This window comes from Pecten maximus, chromosome 10 (genome assembly GCF_902652985.1).
Source record: "Pecten maximus chromosome 10, xPecMax1.1, whole genome shotgun sequence".
In the NCBI taxonomy this organism is placed as follows: Eukaryota; Metazoa; Mollusca; class Bivalvia; order Pectinida; family Pectinidae; genus Pecten; species Pecten maximus.
In genome coordinates, this window is record NC_047024.1 from 23,911,880 (window position 1) to 23,938,009 (window position 26,130).

The window sequence follows — 26,130 nt, forward strand, 5'->3', positions numbered from 1 at the left end:
TGTTCTGCGAACATATCTTAGCTGAACAAGTGGTGATAGGTTTCTTCACAAGCAAAGGTCCTGATTTTAATTACTGTGTGTTAATCAAATTGAAGTGATAAGATGCTGGAAGAGTGGCCTATTTAGATACATAACACATATGGCAAGCCGTTTGGGTTTTTACCTATTAAATACAGATATCTGTATTCAAAATAAAGATATCATTATTAATATAAAAATTAAAGATATCTTTAATTCAAATAGAGATATCTTTAATTTAAATAGAGATATCTTTAATTGAATTAGAGATATCTGTATTTGAATTAGAGATATCTCTATTTAAAATACAGATATCTCTAATTAAACACGAAATAGAGATATCTCTAATTCAAATACAGATATCTCTAATTCAATTTAAGATATCTTTATTTTAATTAGAGATATCTGCATTTCATTGTAAATAAAGATATCTGTATTTAAAATAAGGATATCTTTAATTCAAATACAGATATCTCTAATTCAAATACAGATATCAATAATTCAATTAAAGATATATCTATTTCAAATACAGATATCTCTAATTGTTGTAGAAATACAGATATCTTTATTTTAAATACAGATATCTCTATTTGAATTAAAGATATCTTTATTTGACATGAAATAGAGATATCTGTATTTAACCATCAAATAGGAAAAACGACTGCTCCCTTGATTCTCCCTTTTGCGCATGACGGAAGTAAAGCACTAGTGACGCAAAATGGCGGGAAATGCAGACCGTGTGCTGCTTTCAATGGTACTGCGTATTAAATACAAGCGTTTCGTTAACACTGATCAGGATTAGGGAGTAATCATTATTTTCTTTGTGTTTCAGTATTAATCTTCGCACTGAGCAAACACGTGTAAATACAGATATCTTTAATTCAAATAGAGATATCTGTATTTGAAATAGAGATATCTGTATTGCAAAGTAATTGCAGATATCTCTAATTCAATTAAAGACATCTCTATTTAAAATAGAGATATCTTTAATTGAATTAGAGATATCTGTATTTGAATTAGAGCTATCTGTATTTAAAATGAAGACATCTCTATTTAAGCAAAATTAAAGATATCTCTATTTAAAATAGGGATATCTTTAATTCAAATAGAGATATCTCTATTTTAAATAAAGATATCTTTAATTGTTGTAGAAATACAGATATCTTTATTTTAAATACAGATATCTCTATTTGAATTAAAGATATCTGTAATTCAAATAGAGATATCTGAATTTGAAATAGAGATATCTGTAATTTAAAAGAAGATATCTCTATTTTCAGTAGAAATAGAGATATCTGTATTTAAATTAGACATATCTTTATTTAAATAGAGATATCTTTATTTAAATTACAGATATATCTAATTAAATAGAGATATCTTCATTTTAAATAGAGATATCTTTAATTAAATAGAGATATCTTCATTTCAATAGGTAAAAACCCAAACGGCTTGCCATAAACACACGCCCTCATCAAGGTGCCCCCATCCCAAGTATGAAGTCCCAGTGACTAGTGTAGGAAATAGACACCGGACTTGTTTTCCTTTTGGTGTTAGTCAAAGGTCACAATGACCTACTTTCGTTACATGACAAACCAGCTCACCAAGGTGAACCCATACCCAAGTATGAAGTTCCAGAGACTACATTTATAAGCGACAAAATTATGAAACGAACACGAAAGTGTTTCGGATGGACGGACGAACGGCCAAGGACGACTAGTAGGGTGTAGTGTTTTGTCTGTCAACTTGTGGGGTGCACGCCGCAAGTCGATCAGAATTTCAAAATCTGTTTTTGTTTCCATTCATTCCGTTCCTCAAAAAGCACATGCGCAGTGAGATTTAATGTCGAATTATATGGATAAAAAAGAAAGTTACGGCGACGAAGATATTTTGACTCAATGAATCGGTGAATGCACCCCACAGGGATGTTGAGTCGGACGGACGAACGGATGGACAGAGCGATAACAATATAATTAATAATTTTGAGATATTCAAGTCAGTAATATCGTTGATTAAAAAAAGACCAAGTACTGAACTTTGCGGAACAGCTGCGTTTGTTGTTTATTTAAATGTAAAATTTGAGACAATCTTGACGGACCTACAGGATCTACTAAAAGTCTCGCCAGATTAAAAAGAAAAAACAAATAGTTCCGTCATAATTTCTGAAACGAGCAATCTTGAAACCGTTCTGACCACAAAAAAAACGGCCAGTTATTGTCTATTGGTCAGGAGATGAATTGTCTGGTCGTGGACTTTTAGTACCATTATCCCAAGAATAGCTGTACATCAACAAACATAGCAGAAGAGATTGTATCGCTCAGACATAATTCCCCTCCTACACATTACAAATTTCGGTCTGTGGAGAGTCATAACACAGCCATAATATACAATAAGTTATCGAATGACTAGCTCGTTTCCTAAGTATCCCTCTGCGAATTGAAATAGTCTGGTATGAATTTTATCTTTCTTTTTCATGAGCATTTAAATCAAGCGCTGTAGGCATTACAAACAGTTTGGCTGGATGTATTGCTGGCACGGGGAGAGGATTAAAGTCGGTAGAAATATTATCCTGTCAACTTCGTCATGATATTGCCCGCTTAACATTCTTTCATTGAACAGAGATAGGTTAGCATGCAGCGCATGTTTATTATTAAGATACTTGCATCTTCGTATGCCAGTGTGCTGACTGTAGTGCTTCTTAATAGTCTACCGTTAACATATTAAGTTTGATCAAAATACACCTATAGAAGCTTACATTGGAGTTAAGATGTAATGTCATCGAGTGCGTTCTGGTCTCTCCGAGTTACTTCCCTTTGTGTCACTCTACGATACTCTGCTCTCTTGTTGTTTGGAGAGCTGTCTGGTTTGTTCCAACAATGGAGTAACAGATGATGGTATATAGTGTTCATGGAAAAGTCAAAACCTCGCCTCGTCCTCACACCAATATTTTGGCCTAGTCCTCTTTATCACACCAATATTTTGGCCTAGTCCTCGTCCTCACACCAATATTTTGGCCTAGTCCTCTTTATCACACCAATATTTTGGCCTAGTCCTCTTTATCACACCAATATTTTGGCCTAGTCCTCGTCCTCACACCAATATTTTTGCCTCGTCCTCTAAATCACACCAATATTTTGGCCTAGTCCTCTTAATCACACCAATATTTTGGCCTAGTCCTCTTTATCACACCAATATTTTGGCCTCGTCCTCTAAATCACACCAATATTTTGGCCTCGTCCTCTACATCAAACCAATATTTTGTTCGAGTATAGAACCCATATTTTGGCCTAGTCTTCGATATGACCAACCATATTTTAATCATTGATCAACCTCAAAAGTATTGTGACAGTATCCATCATTTTCAGCAATTCACGTGATTCAACAGACGATTCACATTTCTGTTAACCAAATATCCCATTTTCCTCTCGATAATGAAGCCCCGGTACGTCGGATCAGATTTATTAATATAACCAGGCACTCAGAAATGGGAAGCTAAATAACGTGTGTGCAAAACGTTGGTCTGTTTTTGAGGGTTGGGGATCATGACATCGTCTACCGTAGCGGTCCTTGGTCCCTAGTAGCATCAGCTGCATGGTGCAGTTTTAAGGCGATTTTCACTTTTCTTCTGTAATATCCTTCATATGGTAGCAGTGTACAGTAAAAATGCCAAATTCTGAAAAATATGGCACATGCTTTAGATATGTAAACATTGCCAGTTAACCTTACATATAACCTCTAATAAAGTATATATATTTGAAATCTGTACAACATTTGCAATTTTAATAGAGCTCTGAAGGATAAGTAAACTGATATTTTCTGTGATTTTTAGAGCTGTGAATACCATGGTAACAGCTTAAAAAATTCTCAAAAATTGCAAAATATTATGATATTTGACCCAAAATGGCACAATTCTCTACACAATTTTTTTTCTGAAACCTATTTAAAATTAGATATCTCTATCCCAAAGACAGAATTAATCTTGTTTGGACATATGTTGTAAATTAAGTTTTTCCGCTATCTTACCTTTTCTGTGGGCTTCCATTTTGCGCTGTAGGCGAAACTAAATTTCCTGTGTAAACACACGTTCGGAAAATCCGGATATTTAAAATCCGGAACCAATTTATTGATTTTTGTTTTAATAAATGTGAAGCCTGTATGTACTACTTCATACTGGATATACCAATTATAGTGTACATTTATTTTTTCATTTTTTATACATATCATAATACAGGAGTTATTTGCTTAACAAAAAAATTGCCCATGGCCAGGCTGTCTTACTGTGGTGTGCTACCTTATACATCACTTTTGTTAACTCTAATTTTACTAAAAACCCCATGAATGTCTAGAATATGTTCCGACGAACAAAACGACATATCGGGTTACTGTGTATCTTTAATAGTCACCGAGTATTGCTGATTTCCCTGAGAGGTGTATTTTGACAACTTTTTCTCCCAATCCAGTAATAAGGGGAGGTAATTTTAAAGATGAAAACTCCCATAATTCTGTATATCTCTTGAATAAAGTTGTGTTTTGAGTTGAATGTGGTACTTTGAGTCTCTGTGCATGTAATCAAGCAAAAAATACTATACAACTATCAAATTTAGCCTTGTAATATGACGTCATAGTTACCATGACGTCATCAGTAACTATGACATCATCAGATGGTATCTATGACGTCATAAATACTCAATGGTGTCATAATAAATAACCAAATTCCTTTCCAAACCTCAGCTTAGCAACACATGCAATATTCTAACTGATAAATCATGACATGACATCCAAGATTTCAAAATGTCATGCCTATGACATCACAGTCATCTGTTTCCACCCCGGTAATTCAGATATGTACCAATGATCATATGAAAGTGTCCGCTGATCCCATTTTATGCGGAAAATGCTATTTTTTCTGCTTTACCGAAGGAAGTGACAATAATTGACAATATTGTATCAACCGTACACTCCATCAATTGAAATTACATGCTTACCAATGTATAAATAAATTGAAAATAATGGTTTCACCAAATATTTCAAAAAATAACACTTACTGTAATAGTTTCCATGGATACGGGGTAATAAATCAGGTAAAACAAACCAGAATTCAGTCTATATGGTTTGTTAGATACCCAATAAGTTATTTTGGGTTTGTTATAAAACATAGAATATCTTTTCAATTTACACTGACTCATTAACATTATGCTTAATTAATCCACCCTTAAAATGGGTAAATATGCGAGTTACCTCCCTTGATTCCTCTAATATGACAAGCCTGATAATAAACAAGTTTTAAATTGTTTTTATGCATTTTTGAGCAATAATGAACTAAAATGAAGCTTAATCAAGCATAATTAAGCACAATTTCCAAAAAATAACATTTTTCAGCCCTTATAAGGTAGCAGTGTACAGTAAAAATGCCAAATTCTGAAAAATATGGCACATGCTTTAGATATGTAAACATTGCCAGTTAACCTTACATATAACCTCTAATAAAGTATATATATTTGAAATCTGTACAACATTTGCAATTTTAATAGAGCTCTGAAGGATAAGTAAACTGATATTTTCTGTGATTTTTAGAGCTGTGAATACCATGGTAACAGCTTAAAAAATTCTCAAAAATTGCAAAATATTATGATATTTGACCCAAAATGGCACAATTCTCTACACAATTTTTTTTCTGAAACCTATTTAAAATTAGATATCTCTATCCCAAAGACAGAATTAATCTTGTTTGGACATATGTTGTAAATTAAGTTTTTCCGCTATCTTACCTTTTCTGTGGGCTTCCATTTTGCGCTGTAGGCGAAACTAAATTTCCTGTGTAAACACACGTTCGGAAAATCCGGATATTTAAAATCCGGAACCAATTTATTGATTTTTGTTTTAATAAATGTGAAGCCTGTATGTACTACTTCATACTGGATATACCAATTATAGTGTACATTTATTTTTTCATTTTTTATACATATCATAATACAGGAGTTATTTGCTTAACAAAAAAATTGCCCATGGCCAGGCTGTCTTACTGTGGTGTGCTACCTATACTGTAATAATACATATTTCAGCGGTGATATTGATTTGGCGGTAATCATAGTTCAGTGGCAATCTTATTTTAGCGGTAATCGTATTCTATTTTGGCGCCAATTTTATTTTAGCGGTAATATTTTTATGGTGGTTATCTTATTTCAAAGGTAATTTTGTTTTGGCGGTAATCTTATTTCAGCGATTTCTGTGCTGTAGGCATTTTGCTAAATTATGATAACGCTAATTGCAGATTCTTTGGTTTCCATGACAAGTAATGGGTGCACCAATATAGCATTGTGATAATCTGTCTAAAATCAGTTACGTGCTAAAAAGATAAAGCACCAATACATTTTGTATTTAATTTCCACTACAAGTACCGATGGCACCAGATGTTGAATGTCTACAGCAGGGAGTAGAGACTTTCACTAAATGGCAACAACGAAACGGCTGCGAAAGTTTCCCGGTATACAGTATGTTCATCAACATTCTGCGAGATTGCAAGTCATTAATATCCATAGGTATTGGTGTTATAGGCCTAGTCTGCTAAATAACCTCCACAATATCAGTTACCGTCGGGAGTCATCAGGTACATAAAAGGCATAGCCGGAGCTTCTTAGGGTTTTAAAATAGCACGACAATAAGTTGTTCCAAAATGTTTCTCTCGAATGGAATACATGTTCCACTCGATGTGTCAAAGTTCTCCATTCAAGAATGCACGATAAACCTGTTCTTTCAAACACCACAGAATATAATTCCATCATATTTCCCCATTGTCCGGATTTTTTCCGGAATTAAATAATCCAAATTATTACCTTCAATCGATATAGGTACTGTGAAAGTTGTATAATGAAAAATAACGCCACACAAAATCTTCTTGTACTTTTTTATCAATCATGTTTTTGGAACATGCAAACAGTAATTGCATGAAAGTATCAAAATAATGTAAGGAAAAAATTGAATTAATCACAACAATTTCCTTTCACAATTGCAATATTTACAAAACTCTTTTTGTTGTTAATAATACCTAATAATACACAAAATATTGTGTAAATTACCACAGAATGTCGTACATCAACAAAGTGTACATCGCTAGTAATAGAGGACAAATCTGCCCAAAATGACAGGGTCAATGTAAGACCACTTCATCATCTTATACAGGACAGATTACTAGATTTCTAACATCACAGTGACAGATTCAGAACATATTTCAAGATTTTGATCAACAGAAAGACGTATCACACTTCATCATCAGAAACAAACAAGATTCTGCTTTGTCGTTTGTGATACAAAAGCAAACGACAGGACACAGACTAATGGGTTTCCAACGATGATCACACTTAGAATTAGAAATAATCATACACATTTAATTCAATTGATATATACTGTATGGGAACAAAATTTCCAATAGCTCAGTTTTCACTCTTTGTTTTCCTCTGCAATGAGGGTAATTTTATGATACGCAACAGTGAACAGTATAAACATCATTTGCAAATTATGAATTTTATTGCTTAAGTTCATTCAATATTTTAATTTTTTGTAAAAATAAAATTTTCATTATACAATAGCAGTAGAATCAAGAACTTTATCATCAAATGCATTTACTAAGCAGCATTACCGACATTGTTTTCCACAATCAATTCTCAGGTTGTATATCACAAATTCATTTTATCAAACAGTATAAAATGCATGAATGCTAATTTTTTTCTCTCTCAAATTACATTATTCTAGTCAAGACTTGTTCAATGAATAATTGTACCAAACAATAGCATACGACACAACTTAAATAATAAATCAATCATTTCTTTCTTTTTCTATGGAGTATTATGGATAGAATTTATATTCTCTACCTTAGTTTGTTTATGAAGTTTTCCAAGATTATTTCAACAAGGATCCTAGATCACACCAATAGCCTGCCAGGTGTGTATGCAATTTGTGTTCAGATAATTCCATTTACATAACATTCATTCAAAATACATATCAAATTATACATTTTGCAAGTTACTTGTTTGGAATTCACACTCACTCTATAACTTAAATTGGTTTTTACATTCATTTTGTATCAAAATATTCTGTGTCTATATCTATGACATCAGAATTAGCACTAACAAACATTTAATACTAAGACTGATCTATATAGTTTGTAGGTGTGTTTCATAAACTACAATATTTATGTACATTTTTCAACGTGACCTCAAAATTGTTACACGTACATGAAAACTGAAAAAATATTTCATTATACCAAGTGTTATGCTTCTCCTTAATTCTTATTTTTTTTTACATCTTGTCCAATTAAAATTCAAGAAAAAAACATCCTGATAATATACCTGGTATACCCATGATTTGGTAAGTATTTTTAAACGTCCTATTAACAGCCAGGGTCATTTAAGGATGTGCCAGGTTTTGGAGGTGGAGAAAAACCAGAGTACCCAAAGTAAAACCACTGACCTATGGTCAGTACCAGGCAACAGCCCCAGTGTGTTTTGAAGGCTAGTGATAAAATGTTGGGACACCTTAACCACTTGGCCAACGCAGCCCAACATACCCTGGATCAGATGAATATCAAAATATAATGAAATACAGCCTTTTTCGCTCTCATTATTTCCAGTAATACCACTTTGTAGTGAAAAACAACCTCAAATTTTAAACAATTTCATTTATGCTACTGCCTGACAATATAAAATAGTAGGAATGAAAATGTGCCATTTTCTTTCACCAAACACCATGGTTTAATTGTAAGTTGGTGAATTGTGTACTAGTCTACACAACATTTAACACAATACAGATTAGTTTTGTATATATACTCAAAGTACTGCATATTTCTCAATAACTCTCATTCACTCATGCCATTTCCTCAAATATTACACGTATCAGGTCTGAATCCTGATGTCTCTGTCAAAACACTTTTGTCCAACCTACAAAATAAATAACTAATTCATACATACCAAGGTGTTCCAATAGAGTAGCATGCAAGAAAGTGAAATCTATACCAAAGAAATATTTATTACAAATTATGTTAATACTGTTCTCAAGTCAACCCTCATCCCTAACCGGTGTTTATTGCAATCTTCTAACCGATTCCATTGCCAAAAGAATTATTAATGATGAGATTCGGAGCATAACAGCACAGTAATCAACTTTTAAATTCAACAGTGACGACTGAATGACCATTTTGAGGATGGAAAAATATAAATATATAAAAGGTCAAAGGTCATCCACATAACTGGTATCACATGCTCCAGTATAGTAGGTAATACACATGTTCTAAGAGATATATGACACACTATAATAGTATTCTCAGAGAACTGGATATCACTTTGAACTGTCTTATTTATCAAGAACTGGATGTAACTTTGAACTGCCTCATTTATCAAGAACTGGATGTAACTTTGAACTGCCTCATTTATATAAATGAAGGGACTTCCGTGATAACAGAGGGAATTAAATACATCCAGAGATGGACAGAAAGAGAAGTACTAGTGGACAAATCCATTCAGTTTAGAGACAGATAGACAGAAGAGTGGACAAAAACATTCACTTCAGAGACAGACAGACAGACAGAAGAGAGGGAAAATACAGTAAGTTCCTAGACAGACAGACAGAAGAGTGGCAAAATACAGTAAGTTCCGAGACAGACAGATAGACAGACAGGTGGCAAAATGCAGTAAGTTCCGAGACAGACAGAAAGAAATGGGCAAACGGAAAAGTCTCAACTTCCTTACAGAGTTATAACTCTACTGCTGTAGTTCTAATCTTAGCCATCAAGAAGTGATTTGCTTGTAGAAACACATTCTACACGTTTTGATATGATAATTTTCCCCTGTAGTCAAGGTAGAACACAGCGTAACACAACAATGTCAAATGTATTCTTACTTGTTAAATAGTGACATTTAACACTGCAAATTTTGGCTTGCAATTTTTTGGTTTTCATTCTATACATGCACCTACTGGCCTTTAAAAGTTTTTAATTACAACTAGTTTTCACTGTTAGCACTAAACATGTTCAACGAAGAATCGGCCAACCATTGATGTGACACAAGCTTGCTGAGGAACTTAAATATGTGATGACTGGATGAAGACATTCACTAGTAAGTCCTCAGATACATCCCTGTGAAGATAATCTTGGCTAGAAAACTTTAGAAGAAATGAATAGCAGAATCCTCTGACCGCTTCTTCTTGGATGCAGGATCCTGTGGGGAGGTTGATATTGCTGGTCGTTCCCGTTCCTCATCAAGAACTTCCACATAACATGGTAGGAAGCGATGTACAAAGGTCTCAAATTCCTCTTCAACCATCTTACCATGCTTCCAAATCTCGGAAGTTGCCTGCAAGAAAAAAGGTATTGTCTTAAAAAACTTTGTCAGTTATCTTGTTCATTTTCAAACATTTTTTTTCACATGACTGGCGTATTCGGTCATGGAATATGGCCATGTTATAAACATTGTATGACACACATGTAATAATACCATTGGGACGTCATAAGTATACGAGATTGTGATAATGTCAGATGATTGCTTTGGCAGTGAAAAACATACAGGTCAAGTCAAATGTTTTGAGTTTTCGCTTCTTTCTCATTTATTTGAGTTTTGTGATCAATATAATCATACATTTGTGTCAATGCAATAATGAATTAAACTTGTAAAAGAAAATTATGAAATATAGCTTGCCTATGGACTCATTTTATGAATTTCATATTACACAGACACTCATATAAGATGCTATTATTTTCAAAGTAATCTTATCAAGTTACTAACAAGAACTGCACTCTACCTAAAAACATCCATTTCAGGGTTTTTGATATTAACAAACAGGAGGTATCTCGAGGCAAACAGAATAAGATTATTGCCAAGTTGAACAAATCTATTTTGAACCATTTTCCCTACTGGAATTGTAAAATAAAAACAAACAGGTTAAACTACAAAGTACTCTTAAAACTACGAACTCAACCATGCTTTCACTTGCATATCCACTGACCAAGAAGTTGTACAGTAACAAATCAAAAGCAGGGCATTTTCACCTGAATTTGCAGAAATCTTTCATTTCCAATTGTCACTAACTCTTTCTTTGGCCAATAAACACAATTTTGTTTTGCTACTGTTTGTCTCTAATATGAAATAATTTTTGTAATTTGAACTAACTCCACAGCATGTTGATTAAAAAAAAAGAAAACACTTAATTCACTGGTACACGAGTTCACACCCTTGAATTCAATAAATCTGACATGTTTTTATGCCAATAGACTTTAATTGTGTCTTGTGACTTATAAGATGGATGAGAAGTTAGTTATTTTCAAGCTTTATCACATTGTTTCTACAATTGCTGAAATGATTTGTACATCAAATTGTCTTGGGTGTAATTATAACAAGTGATAGCACCAACAACACCAACATTTATCATCAAATTTGATCAATCATTTAAAGTGTTAGTTTCTCAAAACATGCAATGGTCAATGAACAAGGAAACTCCCAACAGTATTTTAACCAATGAAAATGTGGGGACAGGGGCAAAAATCCATTAAGCATCAAATTTCTGCATGAACAGACACGAAGGAATCAAAATCTGATAAGAAATATCAGGTGATTTTTTTTCCATTTCTTTTAGACGGCAATAGCAAGAAGTATGAAACCTAATCGTTTCCATAGAGCCTGTTTAAATTTTTTTAACTGAATTTTTATCACATTTTTATCAGACTTTTTTTTTTTTTAACAATTCCTCCTACTAAACAATAAGTTTCTAAACTTTATTGGATTAAAGCCGAGAAATGATTTCAATAACATGAATAATTAAAATAAGCAATATAATTGTAAGTTAGAGACATTTACAAAATGTACCAGCATGGTAATAATCATTCAGTAAACAAAATCCATTTCTGTATCAAAACACATATCTAAATTCAAATGAAATCAGAAAGCAGGACGGTTAAAATCAAACAAATCAAACAAACATGTTAATAATATGAAAACGTAATTCACAAGGAACAATCAACTCTAACACGCAAGAAACAAACACCCAACAAAAATAAAAAGTTATGTAAATAATATAAAATTAGGTGATAACCATAGAGCACCAACATTCAGAGTATCAATGTGGGGTACAGATGAAAATAAAAACACAACATTGAGTCCTGCAAGGCTTATGAAATAAACTGTATTTTTCGGAAGACAAATTGCATCCCAGTTTTCCAACTTAATCTATATCATCACATCAGTTCATAAATCATTTCTGAATTCACAGATAAGTTAAGGGAAATTTATGTTGTGTAATTTTATTCTGTCATAATATAGCCAAAAACAGAACACCTTAAAAATAACATTTTAACATTAGCCTGCCAGCTCATTCTTACAATGTACATGTACATGTAAACTAGTAATTACAATGTACATGTATATGTAAACTAGTAATTACAATGTACATGTATATGTAAATTAGCTATCTGTAACGGCATGAATTAAAGTTTCTGCAGTGAAAAGTTTGATGTCTAACTTGTATATCTGAAAGGGAGGAACATTGGAAGGTTTATGGCTAGCGTTATTTTTACACTTTAGTGACGAATGCGCTTATGTGTCAAAATTAAATTTGAAATGCCTTTAACTTATTTTACAATCTGATATTACCAGAAGGCTTGTTACATACCAAATTCCTGAATAAGAATATTATGTAATGAAGGTGAAAGAAATTCAGATGTTCCCAATATGACCACGCCGGACTGATTACGCTGTACGAATTTAACCAGATTTAAAAACGCTTGGTAACTTGTAACTAAATCGTGTTGACCTGTAAAACTATATTGTGTTGACATTTGACTTAAGATGTACACTCATTTCCACTTTTTTATCCAAATTTCAGCCATGTAAAACAGGAGTATACAGAATTTTTCAGAAATTGGAAAAGTTTCAAATTCCAAAAGTCAGAGAAAGTCGAAAGATTCTGATTTCATATCAGCTACCCAAACACTTACAGATGTAGTTTTTTTTAATTATTGTTATTGTTTTAAATTGCAAAGGGACCTAACTCTTGTTATATCGTGACTCAGCACACTTATTAATGTTGCTTTATTCTGTCCAAATAGTGATTCAAATGAAAATCATTCAACAAAGTCCCTAAACCACTGGTTGAATATTCGCAATTATCTTCCGAAAAATACAAAAATCGGTGCAAGCTGGAGGTTGGCAAATCTACCCAGCTAAGCATGCCAGAATTTGAATCAGTTCCTACTTTGATGTTATGTACTTGGGCCGTGGAACTTACATCATTGTAAGTTCTGCAGTTTCTGAACACTAGCAGCATATCCGAGATGAATTCATCCACGGCGTTGTAGTGGTTGAAGTTCTGTCGCTGCAGTTTACATTTGATTTTACCAAAGTCTATTGGGTTGGTGATGATCTTGTAGTAGTTGGGCACCTATAAACACAATACAGACAATATGCAAAATCAGCAATCATGAACCAATTACCAACCATACATTTATTTTCATAATGAGTATTAAATTGGTTGAGTACCAGTTGGCAAGTATCTATCATAATTGAAATCATTTTTTTTTTTTTATATATAAAAATAGCAATATATTTCCTTATTTTGCTACATTTGACACATTATTATAAAAAATATTTTACATTTTTATTGCATGTATATAGAGTTTATGTCATGGCAAATGTTTCTTGATGGTCTGCAAATACATATCAAAAGCTATAGAATTTACAAATTAATATATTCCATGTTGTTATCGTTTTTTGCAAAGGAAATTTGACCTGATCTTGACAAAGATAGCAAAAGTTCCTAAAACATACAAACAATTGATGTATACACTAATGAGAGTAACAAATTACAATCAATGTCGGAATTTATAATCATTTACGGGTGCCAAACCAATCAATATTTCAATTTCTACTCAAGTTGGACTCAATGACACTACCAAACTTAATCTGTTTCATTTGATCATGAATTCATGGTTAAAATCCTTCCACGGAACGATTTCACTTTTTCTACATTGCTGTTATAAGCATCGAATAATTATTAAAGTTATCAAATGTATAATGTATTCTTGTATTTTATGAAAGACCAGATATGCTAAATACTTTTATTTTGACAAAGTAATACTGTTTTTCAATCCTAAAATAGCGGACTATTTTACTCGACCGACTAGACATGCACAATCCAGAACTCCTCGGGCTTTTCCGCATTTAAAGATATTAATTTCTAGACCGACTTTTTTATTCGAAAAAAAAAACAATTGAAATATAAGGATTGAATCTAGATTTGGTCAATTTCATGGGGTCATGAATTGAGTTGCTCTTGAGACAAATTCAACATGAACTGCTTCGCAGTTCATCAAATTTGTCTCAAGAGCAACTCAATTCATGACCCCATGAAATCAACCAAATCAAGATTCAATCCTTAAGTAAATCAATTATAATAGATAATGACCCCAACACAACATGGAATCCAATTGAAAACCCTGACCAGTCACAGATCTTTTAACCATTGATAAAAGTGACTAATTAATATATATAACTGATACAAACAATGAAAAATAATCAATGTAATAGAGGAATTATGTACTGAGTATAGTTCATTAGATATAAAGTTGAATACATAGAGGTTACACAACGAGTGGTTGTTGGATATGGAATTTATTTCACACGAGTAAGTTATTTTTTAAAAGTTACAAAAGACACCAGCTTTAACGAGTGTTTTTTGCAACTTTTAAAAAATAACTTACGAGTGTGAAATAAATTCCATATCCAACAATTTCGAGTCGTGTGACCTGTTTCTACCACAATAATATCGGCTTGAATCAAAGGGAAACGTGGCCAAGTGTAATTTCGCATATGCAAATAAAGTGTACCGGTGACGTCCGGGACCCGGTGATGTGACGTCATTGGATTATTGATGACGTCAATAACAATTGCAGCTTGGGTCAAAGTTCACCGTGTTAGCCAATCAAAATGCGTACAGAGTTTATACCACGTGTGGTATAAACAGATTGTTAATCAACAGCTGTAATGATTAACTGATGGTCTGAGAGTTGAATAACACAGGGTATTGTGGTAGAAAAGTACTTTAACACTCAATAATCAATACATACAGAACGAAAAATATTGAAAATCTTTTCATGTTTTCATGAAAATTTTCCTTCAAACTCACCGCTTTGCTGACAGGTTCATGGAACACAGTACTTTTCTGGTGACAGTAAAGCTCTAGCAGTATACGTTCACAGGCCTAGTAAACATATATAAAGTAAACATTGTCACCACAAAGCAATTACAGTGTTATGTACCATAGGAGAATTTATACCATTCTTGAAATATTGTTCTAGAGACTAAATGTCGCTAGAAAGATGCCATACTTGAATAATTTTTTGATAATAATATCAATTTCTCTACAATCTGAAAACAATTGGAGGAAACAAAAATAACCTTAGAATTTCTCACGGAAAAGTACGAGGTTTGAAATATATCACAAGTATCAATTCATATCTTAATAATTTCGAGATATTCCGTGAAAATAAATATTCTACGGGAGTACTCCAGAAATAAAGGAATTCCATGCATGGTCGGTGCGGGAGAAAATGCAGCTTGTTATATGGTACTGTTAGAATGAAATCACTCCTTTCAGTGGTTCATGTCAGACAAACCTTAAATCCTCCCATAGGGTAAATATTTTACCAGAATAGCCCCTAAGTTTTTATAGAAGCAGACCCTAAGTTCTCCCATTAGACAAATATCTTAACAGGATTAGTCACCAAGTGCTTCTTTTTGGTAGATATTTTACAGGAACAGCCCACAAGTCCTTTTGTTTAGTAGATATTTTACAGGAATAGCCAAAATCCTCCTATTGGGTAAATATTTTACCAGAATAGCTTGTAAGTCCTTCCGCTGTGTTAGTATTTTACAAGAATAGCTCCTAAGTCCCTCTGCTGGGTATTTTACAGTAATAGCACAAAGTCCTTCTGCTGGGTATTTTACAGTAATAGCACAAAGTCCTTCTGCTGGGTATTTTACAGTAATAGCACAAAGTCCTTCAATTGTGTAGACATTTTACCAGAATAGATCCTAAGCCCTCTCATTTTGTAGATATTTTACCAGAAGAGCTCCGAAGCACCAGAATAGCTCTTAAGTCCTTGTGTTGGGTAATTATTTTACAGCAATAGCTCCCTAAATCCTCCTTTGGGTAGATACATAGTTACCGGAGTAGCCTCTCAGATCATTTGCAGTTCTAACAATCAGGCATCATAATACAAGCTTCCTACCTTGATTTCATTGTCTGTGAGCCCAGTGGGAGCTTTTCTCTTCCCAGTGCCTGGTACAATAGTGAAGTCCTTGTTCTCCTTTTGTGTCAGACACAGGTCGTCTTCCGTAGCACACAGGATACAACTCCACTCTCCACTGTAAATAAATCAACTACTGTCAAAATCTATTATTTCTACTGTCCAACACATCTATAAAATGATGATCAAACTAGATTTAAAAGCAGTTTTCAGAGAAAATGAAGATGTCTCAGGATGACATGAGTCAATGAAGTATTACATTAAGATTCAATTTTAACCATATACTTCAAACCTCATATCTCGAAGTCAGTGGGGTCATAAAAAACTTTGATATATATATATAACAGTGAATCATGAAAGGCTATGTAAACAATAGAAGCAAGAATTTTTCAGGAAAGATAAAGATCAATGGTATGTGATGATAATGATTAGGAAGTATAAAAACATGCATGATTATGCGTGGGACTTACTGGACGTACCTTGGGTAAGTGTTCAGCTCGGGGACATGACATTTTAAGTGAAACACCTTAGGGCACTTGTCACAACATAAAAGGTCGCCCCCGTTCTGACACACTGCACAGTAGTCCTCATTAGGGTCATTATTGTTAGGGACCGGCATCGTCTTGCCTCCCCCCACTGGTGCCACGGGAGGTTTCATGTGTACAAGGGGCGGAGGTGGCTGCGATGGCAGAAGTACTGTCCCTGAAGACTGAAATACCAATTTTTTTCTTAAATTAATTTCATTTAAGCATGATCTGAATGCAACATACAACCACAAATCTAGCATGATTTGCAATCAACATTATCAATAATCATTAAATGAAATTTCATATTCCATTTTGATTGTTCAACTGTAAAGTGTAAGTGCAAGGTTCTTGCAGTTTTAAATTACCTGTGACTGTTGCTGTGAAAAGGAACAAGGGGGAAATTCTGTAAACTCCTGTTTTACATGGCTGAAATTGGAAAAAAAAAAGTGGAAATGAGTGTACATCTTAAGTCAAATGTCAACACAATATAATCTTAAAAGTTACAAGTTATAAATTAAACCTAAAAGCAAGGGGGGGGGGGTGGCTCCCACAATAAATATACTGGAAATACTGGTTACCACGTCCACGTCCCATTATAAAACTTCAAAGATTCAGGAGATAAGTGGTCACAGCCAATAACAACTAAAATCTCATCAGGTTTAGATCTTGGTATGATATTATTGCGAATATATATTTGAGCTCAATATGTCCAGGGGTACTTTCATGAGATATCTTGTGCTCTAGCTTATCATGGACAGACACACAACAAGATGATTACTATTACTACTATATGTTCCCCTTCAGTTAATGAGGGATATGAAAATATAACAAATTTTAAATAGTGCTTATAATCTTATTAGTGAAATAACTAAAATAGTATTTGTGTATTGTTGGGAGAATTTACCTGTTGGTGACCGATCCTACTGCCTGTCCTGATTCAGCACTACTACTGGTGGCCGGCGGCAGGTCAGGGGTGACTCTGGTCCCGCCTTGGCTGGCGCCCCCAGATTGGTCAAATCCTGCCCCAGCTGGACTTGGGGTCTGGTTGGCATGAGAGGCAGCCTGTGCACCTTTAATTATATTAATTACATGGGAATACATGTGCATCTATTGTTGATAGTCTGCATTCTAATTAGAGTTATATACATATATGATGTATGCAAAATCAATAAGTTCAGAGGCTAATATGGTAAAAACTTTCCAATCTGACAGGCAGTGATGTTTTATCCTAAAAGAATCCTAAAACCTTCAAATAAATGAATGACTTCTGATGATGTTTTGTAGACGACTGGACAAAGGACAGAAATGGCCTAAGACCACTTTGTGGTATCCATGGCCTAAGACCACTTTGTGGTGGTCATGGGGAAAAGGAAAATCGTCTATATAAGATGTGTGTCAATGAAATGTAATCAATAAATAGTTTAACCAAATTTGAAGTAAAGATATCATATAGTTTACATCATGTTCATACAGGTATAAAGTGTTCTCATTAAAAGCTAAGATGCAGATAAAAACAGTCTGCAATTATATAGCTATACATGTATTAGGTTATTACATTTGAACTGGCTGTTTTGTTGAGTTTTTTCAGTACCACAACATGAAAATTCAACTGGCAATTTTGGTTTTACTAAAATAAACCTCTTTAATAAGAACACGGACATATTAATAATAATGAACTTTGTCTAGATGTACATATCTATAATTACTCAACATATTATCATTAGGAAGGCCAGCAACATTATTGTCATTATGTGTATGAATGAATTTGAAGCAAAGCATTGCTTTCTTTCTGTTTATTTTTCCACATATGTCCAAATAGACAAAGTGCCATGGCATTCTGGTATTGGCACACACCAAAAACAAAAAATTTTAACTCATGCACAACTTATTTTTTAAAATTTATACAACATTTTTGTTGCAACCTTTGTATGCATTCCATGGATATTTAATACTGCACAATTTCACGCAATCAGACCTCAAATAAGTTTAACCAAGTAAAATCAACATAAATTGACGGACAAAGCAAATTTCCATGCAAAGCAGTCAGTAGATTTTTCTGGCCTACTGGGCGATGTGCATCTTGCTGTTATTGAATACATATATTGAAGCAGTATGATGTGTAACCAGTACGGAAGTGTGAATTGTGCCAGGTATATCAAAATGTCCCTCTATCCCACAGGTCTGCGGAAGTGGAGAAGATCCCGAGTTTTTATATAATTATCTAAAAGGCAATTTTGCATCTATTTCGGTCTGTCATTCATGATGTTATTACCTTTAAATATTTTTTTGTAAAACCTTTTTTTCTTATTTTAAAATAACAAGTAACTCCAGATCTATTCTGTAGTGTTACAGCTAGGATATATTCATGAATAAAAATTCTGAAGGAAATTTGGAACTTTGGAACTGTTTCATGGAAAAATTATCAAAGTGATTTAATGCACATCATAAATTATACAACAATTGTTGTTTGTTATAACACATCATAACTTCATTTATTACCAAATAATTTCCATATTAGTAAGTCTGTTCTGGATCAGCTGTTAGTAATTAATCTCTTTAATTTACTACAAGCATGCAACACAAAGTCACAAAGATGTTGATCTTCAAAATTAATAGTCAATGTTCATCTTCGTAATTAATAGTCTTCAAATCAGTGCATTTACTTCAGTCATTTGTCTTGTCAATCTGATGATAACAAGTGTCATGAAGCATGCTGTCTGTTTTTCAATTTTGTTTTCAAGTGAAAGTCACTCAAGAGTTGTCTCCCTTGCAACAGAATACTACTGAATTCAATACTAGGAGTGGGATAGATAACGTGCAGACATTTTAATTATAATTAGTAAATATTAATTGTACATGCTAAACCAGGTGATTTGGTTAAACTAATGAGTGGGAAGCGAGCTAGCTACTTCAACTGACTGGGGATATATACTCACAACACAAAGAGATGGCAGGCCTTACCTGGGGATCTGGTTTGCTCAAATGATTTGGGGCCTGATTGCGTGGAGGGCAGATATTTATTGGTAAGATCACAGATAGTTGCATGCCAAGAGCCGGTGGGGCTACATGGCTGGTGCTGCCCCTCAGTTGACACTTGCTGCCTCTGGCGGTACCCACCCTGCGTCGGCCCAGACGCCTCCTGACACATGCCCGATCGTGGCGCACTGTAACCACCCGATCCAGACAGGTCAGGGGCCGTGCTACGCTTTGGCAAGTTTTGTTGCTGCATGGCATATGCATTCATACCTTGGGGTACCATGGGTCTGCTGTAAGCTGGTGGTGGTGGTTGATTGCGATTCACTGAAGGAGCAGAGGGCCGACTTGGTGCTGCAGGGTTATAGAACGTTGCATTCATACTGGCCAAATTGTGTATGGCGCCACTGGCGGGGAATCTGTTAGATGCACTTGACATAGGAGGACGCACTGGCATACCGCCATTAGTGATGTTGCTGAGGTTACGCGTGGCCTCTATAACCGGAACCTGCCCTGCTACCTGGGTGTAGTTTGAGCCGCCTAGAATCCCACCGTAGATGCCCTGTGGCCCCTGGTGTTGCTGCTGTAGCTGCTGTTGCTGCCGAAACTGCTGCATTGCCTTCTGCTGTTGTCGAAGTTGGTACTGTTCAACCATTTTCTGAAACATTTCTCGTTGTTTCTCGGGTGGATAATTCTTCACTTGGTTTTTAATGTGGTTGTATATATTTGGTGGGACTCGAGCTGCAACGCTTTCAAAGCCTGGAATTGCTGGTCGGTGCGGTACAGTCATGTTTGGAGCATGAGAGTGAGGAGTGCTGGTCGCATAAGCAGCACTAGGAAGGGGCATAGAGGTGGGTTGTGATGTCACATGACCTGCTGGCCACGAATTTGGATAATTAGTACCATCAATTACCAAATGGCCCACTTTGATGATGTTTTTCAGAAGGAAGTCTTTTTCATGTTCAAATGTGATGGCATAGTTGAGAATGCTAGGATGAAATGGAATGCCAGTGCGGGATAGTTGGTCGAGGACTTTCATCATCGAACCTTTTGTGTATAGAATGGATAGGTCATCGCCCAACGTCAGGGCGTTTTCCACAAATAGTACAGAATGTTTCATTCGGAACACAGCGTCGTTCACTAACCTCTGTTTATCAGAGATGACACAGGTCTTACCACTAATGTACTTCTCCAAATGAGACACTAACTTTTCTGAATGTGATTTTATTTCATTAACAAGTGTATCAGTCACATTTCTGATATTGTCACATACATCTTCCAACTTTGTCTTTAATTCCTGGTTTTTAGCTTGGAGTATTTTGTCCGCTTGATTGTAATTTTGTAATTTTTGTTTAACTTTGACAACCACATGCTGTAGAATTTCACGTTGTTTTGAGATAGCCTCATTCATGAACTGGTACCTATGATCTTTATGTTCTAAAAGTTGGCAGTCTCGACAAGTTAATTTATCACATGTTTCACAAAATAATTTTAACGGCTCATGCTTATGTGTACGACAGAACATACTTTTCTGTCCCTTTGTGACTGGAGGTTCATCATCTTTTTTAAGTTCACTTTTCGGAGAGATTGAATGATCTTTAGTGATTCGTACACGCTTGTGTGCAAAAACACACTGATCACACAACCATTCCCTACAATCAAGACAGAAGGATGACGCTTCCTCATTCTCATCACATGCTGTACATTTGTGAACTTCTTCCTTCTCTTCCTCATCTTCGTCAATAACTATTGGTGTGTCTGCATCAAGATTCACGAACAGATTGTCAATGACCAGGGTTTTATCAACTGCAGCACTACATGCAGGACAGGACACAGCAAAACTGTCAATACTTTTCTCACCATCTTTTTCTGTAAAACAGCAAAGATGAAATACTTCAATAAAGCTCATTTTTTCACCAACTAAATTTCATATAATGTATACAAGTTTGCATATTTTGTATAGTGTTATTTCTGCTTTCAATATTAGATTATTCATAATCATAATATTAGATTATTCATAATCATAACAGTTTGTGTCTGCTGAAATCAGGAAAAATAGCATTTTTGTTCTCAGTAAATTATACATTGCTGAATAAGGAAAGATATTGTGACTCATGATCAGTTCAAATAAAATTCTGATTTTTGTTTTGAATAATTTAGAATCTCACAATGATAACTCAAAACTGGACGGTGTCTTTCCAGTATTTTGCATCAAAACTGAACTTGAGTTACTCCCCTTGAAATAGTCAGCTTGATTAACTAAACCTTCATAAATTTAAAAAATGTATTTTGCAACTATATCACTACAATGTCAACATGCATCGCCACTCTTCATTTGAATATCAAAACCACATAAATAATGATTACTTGTTAATCAAATTAACCATAAAATTTTGATATGCAAATATGAATCGGGGGGGGTATAGCAGTTGACCAGTCAAACCGACATTTTGGACAGAACAATTTGACCTTTATCTATTTGAAAATTTGCCTGAGGTGTGAGAACCAGAGGACACTTAGACATGGGTTTGTAATGATAATGATAATAAAAAATTGAGTTAGGATCAAAAATATGTAACGTTTATATTGATCTTGACTCTTATTACTGTTATCAATATCATTACAAATCGGGGTCAAATCCATACCTATCTAAAGTCAATAAATTTCCCCCAGTACCCTTTGTGCATACATGTGCCTGTATGTGTGTCATATTAATGTTTAATACACTCGTGCATTAATTGCTTTCAATTTGGTGAAGATGAAAAAGTTCAAAAGTACAGCAAATAAGCCAGATGTAACTGGGGGACCTAAACAGCAGTAAAAATACTTGGAAATATTTAAATGTCATACTTTGTATATTGTTTTTTCAATCACGCTGAAAGCTGTTTTAGATTTAAATCTTGAAATCTGTTTGAGCTATATACATACTACTGGAGACCAACGATTTTATCAAAGCACAAGATACTGTGCTGCAGTTTAATTATCAGTATGAAAACAATGGATTGTAAATCCAATTTGGGTCACAGACATATGAAATTCTGACAGTAAATTGATACAATATAATATCAAAATAAGGGTAGACTCTATACTTTTTTATATATAATATCAAAATAAGGGTAGACTCTATACTTTTTTATATAACTTATTCCCTTATTTTTTCAGATGATTTAGGCCTATTGTACTTGTAGTCTCTCAAATACTGCCCGAGTTTCGCCTATGCTCTGGTATAACATGCAAATCGACATCTTCTATAGATGTGCAATTATTCATAAACCAGTAAAAAAAACTATCATAACAAAGCACGTGTCGTGACTGACAAACACCCCTGTCAACTCCGGGTCCAAGTTTCAACACTTACTAGTGGTATCACCGTTTGCCGGCTTTTCAAGATCCACAACAAGGCACGCATCCGCGTCTAACGGTGTGGGGTCACCGCCTCCCCCTCCAGATGTGTCTGTTTTATCAGAATTGTCCTTTTCTGGTTCAGTTTCATTTTTCGAGCCATCGAGCGTAGGGTCTTCAGGTTTCAGAACCTGAAAGAGCGTCTTATAACAAGGGTTGCACAATGTGTGTAGACATGGAAGTAATTTTGGAGATTTATCCTTCAAGTCAGTTGCACAGAGCACGCACAATTTAAAAGGGTTTTCATCCTCGGTAAACTCTATCTCTTCTGCCATTTTTATACCTGAAAATAGGAAGCAATCGCATTATTATCGAAACAGCTTAGCTCGATACAAACATGCCGCCATTACCGCAGTCTCGCTTTGAGGAGTTGGGCTTCACAGTGTTACTTCCGGTTAGTTAAGCTGAGGACCGCCACGGGGTATTTGTGTAAACAAAGGTCCGTGTCAACACAAAGGAGCTGGAGGCGGCATATGCTCGAGCACATACATTAACTCACATCATGCTGTCATCCTGAGTGAAATATATTGACAGCGTCACATAAGCTGTGTCTTGATGACATGATTTTATGATCCATGGTTATTATAAATGAGAGAAATGATCTCCACTTGTTCTATAGCTAATCTCTCCTGCTTTATTGCATAATTATTTCTTCGAAAATATACTTAAGAATTTTTGATATGTCTTAAAAATGACGCCAATCATTGCGTAAAGTAAATAAAGATGTCATATTATAAAATCCTGATAATAACTTAAAATATGACGTCATTAATCAAATATGACGTCAGCATATTGTCTGGTCACTGAAAGTTCAGTCGTATTCTTTGTGCTCAGTAATATTTAATACACTCAAAGAAATAATCAATTAAAATCCCAATGACGTCATTTGTAAAACTTGAAATATGACGTCATATAAGTAAGACATGACGTCACCACGTTGCTATCACTGATTCCCATATAGTTTTAAAACAGATGACTTCAATTGTAAAACTCGAAATATGACACCATTATAGTTGAAACATGACGTCATTACACACTTGTATATCCCCACGCCATTTAGTCTGATGTCGTCATTCGTAAACTAATATATATGACGTAATCAGTGGAATTATTACGTCATCAGGCATTACATACACACAATTCCCAATTATTTCAAAACTTGTCTGACGTCATTTGTAACACTTGAAATATGACGTCATTAGTAAAACATGACGTCATCACACTATATGTACACAGGCACAGTCGTATACATTTGTGATCAATAATTTCAATGACGTCATTGCTGTTATATCACTCGTATATTGGCAAATTATATTCTCTTGATCCTTTATCCGGATTCGGCTGATATTGACATTCAACTTGATTCACAAACTTTGTTTTACTTATCATTTTAACTTCTAGACTAGTATAGTATTCCCGTGATAAAATTAGAATATCTCAATATCTTTCATCGTTTCCAACTTACAACGTATCTTATACTGGATGGTTTACTAATCTAATCATTCTTCTTCGCCTTGCCTCTTCTCAGCCGCATGCCTGAGGATGTTCCATATAATGTCCCTTTATTTCTGCACGGACTTGTTATACGACGCGGATATCACGTGGTATTTGTTAATCAGTGGAAAATCCCCAGAAAACGCCTATGAAAATTTCCACAACCTAGCCTAGTTACAACTGGCGAGCTTATCTATTTTTAGTAACGTATTAAGATAAACACCAGCTGCCAATACTGTTGGCTGACTGCCAAGTAACTCGGCCTGTCAGGGACGCGGCCTTTGTTCGCCTGCCAAGTTATCGCCGCAGGCGTTCACTATGCTGACTAAGTATAGGTGTAATCTGTTATTGAAGGTATTTACTCACAACTTGACACGGCTTGTCAGGACGGCCCCACTTACTGACGCACTACCTCATTCTCGCGCGGATACTGGGAACGGTGTTTTTTTGAGTGCCTGTGATTGACACAGGGCACAATGAAAAGTAAATCTGATTATTTTTAGAAGTACAGACATTGGAAATCAGATTTGGCACGATGTACAGTGACAAGGAATCAATAATAACTTGTAGATAATTAACTGTGAAATAATCTATTGATCGCATGACTAATATTATAAACGTATGTTACAACAGCGCCAGCTTGTTAATTAGTCATAATAAATCATGATTTGAATTATTACGTAAGCAAAGGTCCTTTTTAATGGTGAAAGTGTGGATTTCTTTATGATGAGTAATTAAAACTATTATTAATTACTACAAAATAATGTAATGTATATATATATTAAATGTTTTATATAAAAATCAACAAGTATCTGTTCGTTCAGTGTATTGTTTATCTATAAACATCAGGAAATGATTGAAAAATTGTATGACTCATCCTGACAATATTTGAATTGTTCTAATTTAATATCGTATAAAATATTTTATGAGTACAGAGCCATATGCGACTGATTTAGGCAAATATCCATAACACAACACATCCACTTGCTTTACGTCCAGAAATTTTGACATTAGGTGTGGATGTCATTGAAATCAAAACCACATCAGATGACAACAACAAAAAATAGTCTGCAATGAGGAGCCTAATTAAAACAATTGAATTATTTTTGTCACGTTGTCTTATAAACGCTCCGATCAAAGTATACCCTACACTAATTTGGACCAATCAGATGGCGCAGTGGATAGCATGCTCGGCTGTCACCAATGCGACAGTGGTACTACTCTCCTACAGGAAATAGAAATGGCGATGTCATGGCCGACCGCAATCGTTTACTGAGGGAACTACTGTTTCCCTCTACTTTAAGACCCCCTGCGGTCTTTCGTCCAGACCAGTAATTAAGAGTGATTTAGTTGTTTGTCTCTTTGCAGTAGCTGGTAGCTACCTCACTGAACAACATACAGGGGCTCCTGTGTGACGTATCTCTCGTGATTTAT

At 34.6% G+C, this 26,130-nt stretch overlaps 1 protein-coding gene across 4 annotated transcripts; it reads right to left on the reverse strand.

Moving 5' to 3' along the window:
* Positions 1-6,905: 6,905 nt before the first annotated feature.
* LOC117335751 (E3 ubiquitin-protein ligase TRIM33-like) lies at positions 6,906-24,793 on the reverse strand. Of its 4 annotated transcripts, XM_033895928.1 has the most exons (10): positions 24,668-24,793; positions 23,159-23,485; positions 19,789-21,669; positions 17,732-17,897; positions 17,193-17,253; positions 16,771-17,009; positions 16,283-16,418; positions 15,178-15,252; positions 13,249-13,434; positions 6,906-10,358 (listed from the first exon to the last, which is right to left on the reverse strand). In XM_033895928.1, exons 2-10 carry the CDS (start codon positions 23,475-23,477, stop codon positions 10,170-10,172), a joined length of 3,252 nt encoding a protein of 1,083 aa, XP_033751819.1. In that variant the 5' UTR covers positions 23,478-23,485; positions 24,668-24,793; the 3' UTR covers positions 6,906-10,169. The 4 variants fall into 4 exon arrangements, with proteins under 4 accessions (XP_033751819.1, XP_033751823.1, XP_033751820.1 ...); XM_033895932.1 differs by lacking the exon at positions 24,668-24,793 and having other exon boundaries at positions 20,074-21,669; positions 23,159-23,578; XM_033895929.1 differs by lacking the exon at positions 24,668-24,793 and having other exon boundaries at positions 16,780-17,009; positions 23,159-23,578.
* Positions 24,794-26,130: the final 1,337 nt, after the last annotated feature.

What these genes read in the sequence shown, in the direction of transcription:
- LOC117335751 (XM_033895928.1), bottom strand. Translation starts at nt 23,477, where the DNA reads ATGGCAGAAGAGATAGAGTTTACCGAGGATGAAAACCCTTTTAAATTG. An exon ending in GGCAAACGGTGATACCACTA is followed by an intron (nt 21,670 to 23,158) that starts GTAAGTGTTGAA and finishes GCTGTTTTACAG; the next exon opens with AAAAAGATGGTGAGAAAAGT. An exon ending in TTTCACAGCAACAGTCACAG is followed by an intron (nt 17,010 to 17,192) that starts GTAATTTAAAAC and finishes TTGGTATTTCAG; the next exon opens with TCTTCAGGGACAGTACTTCT.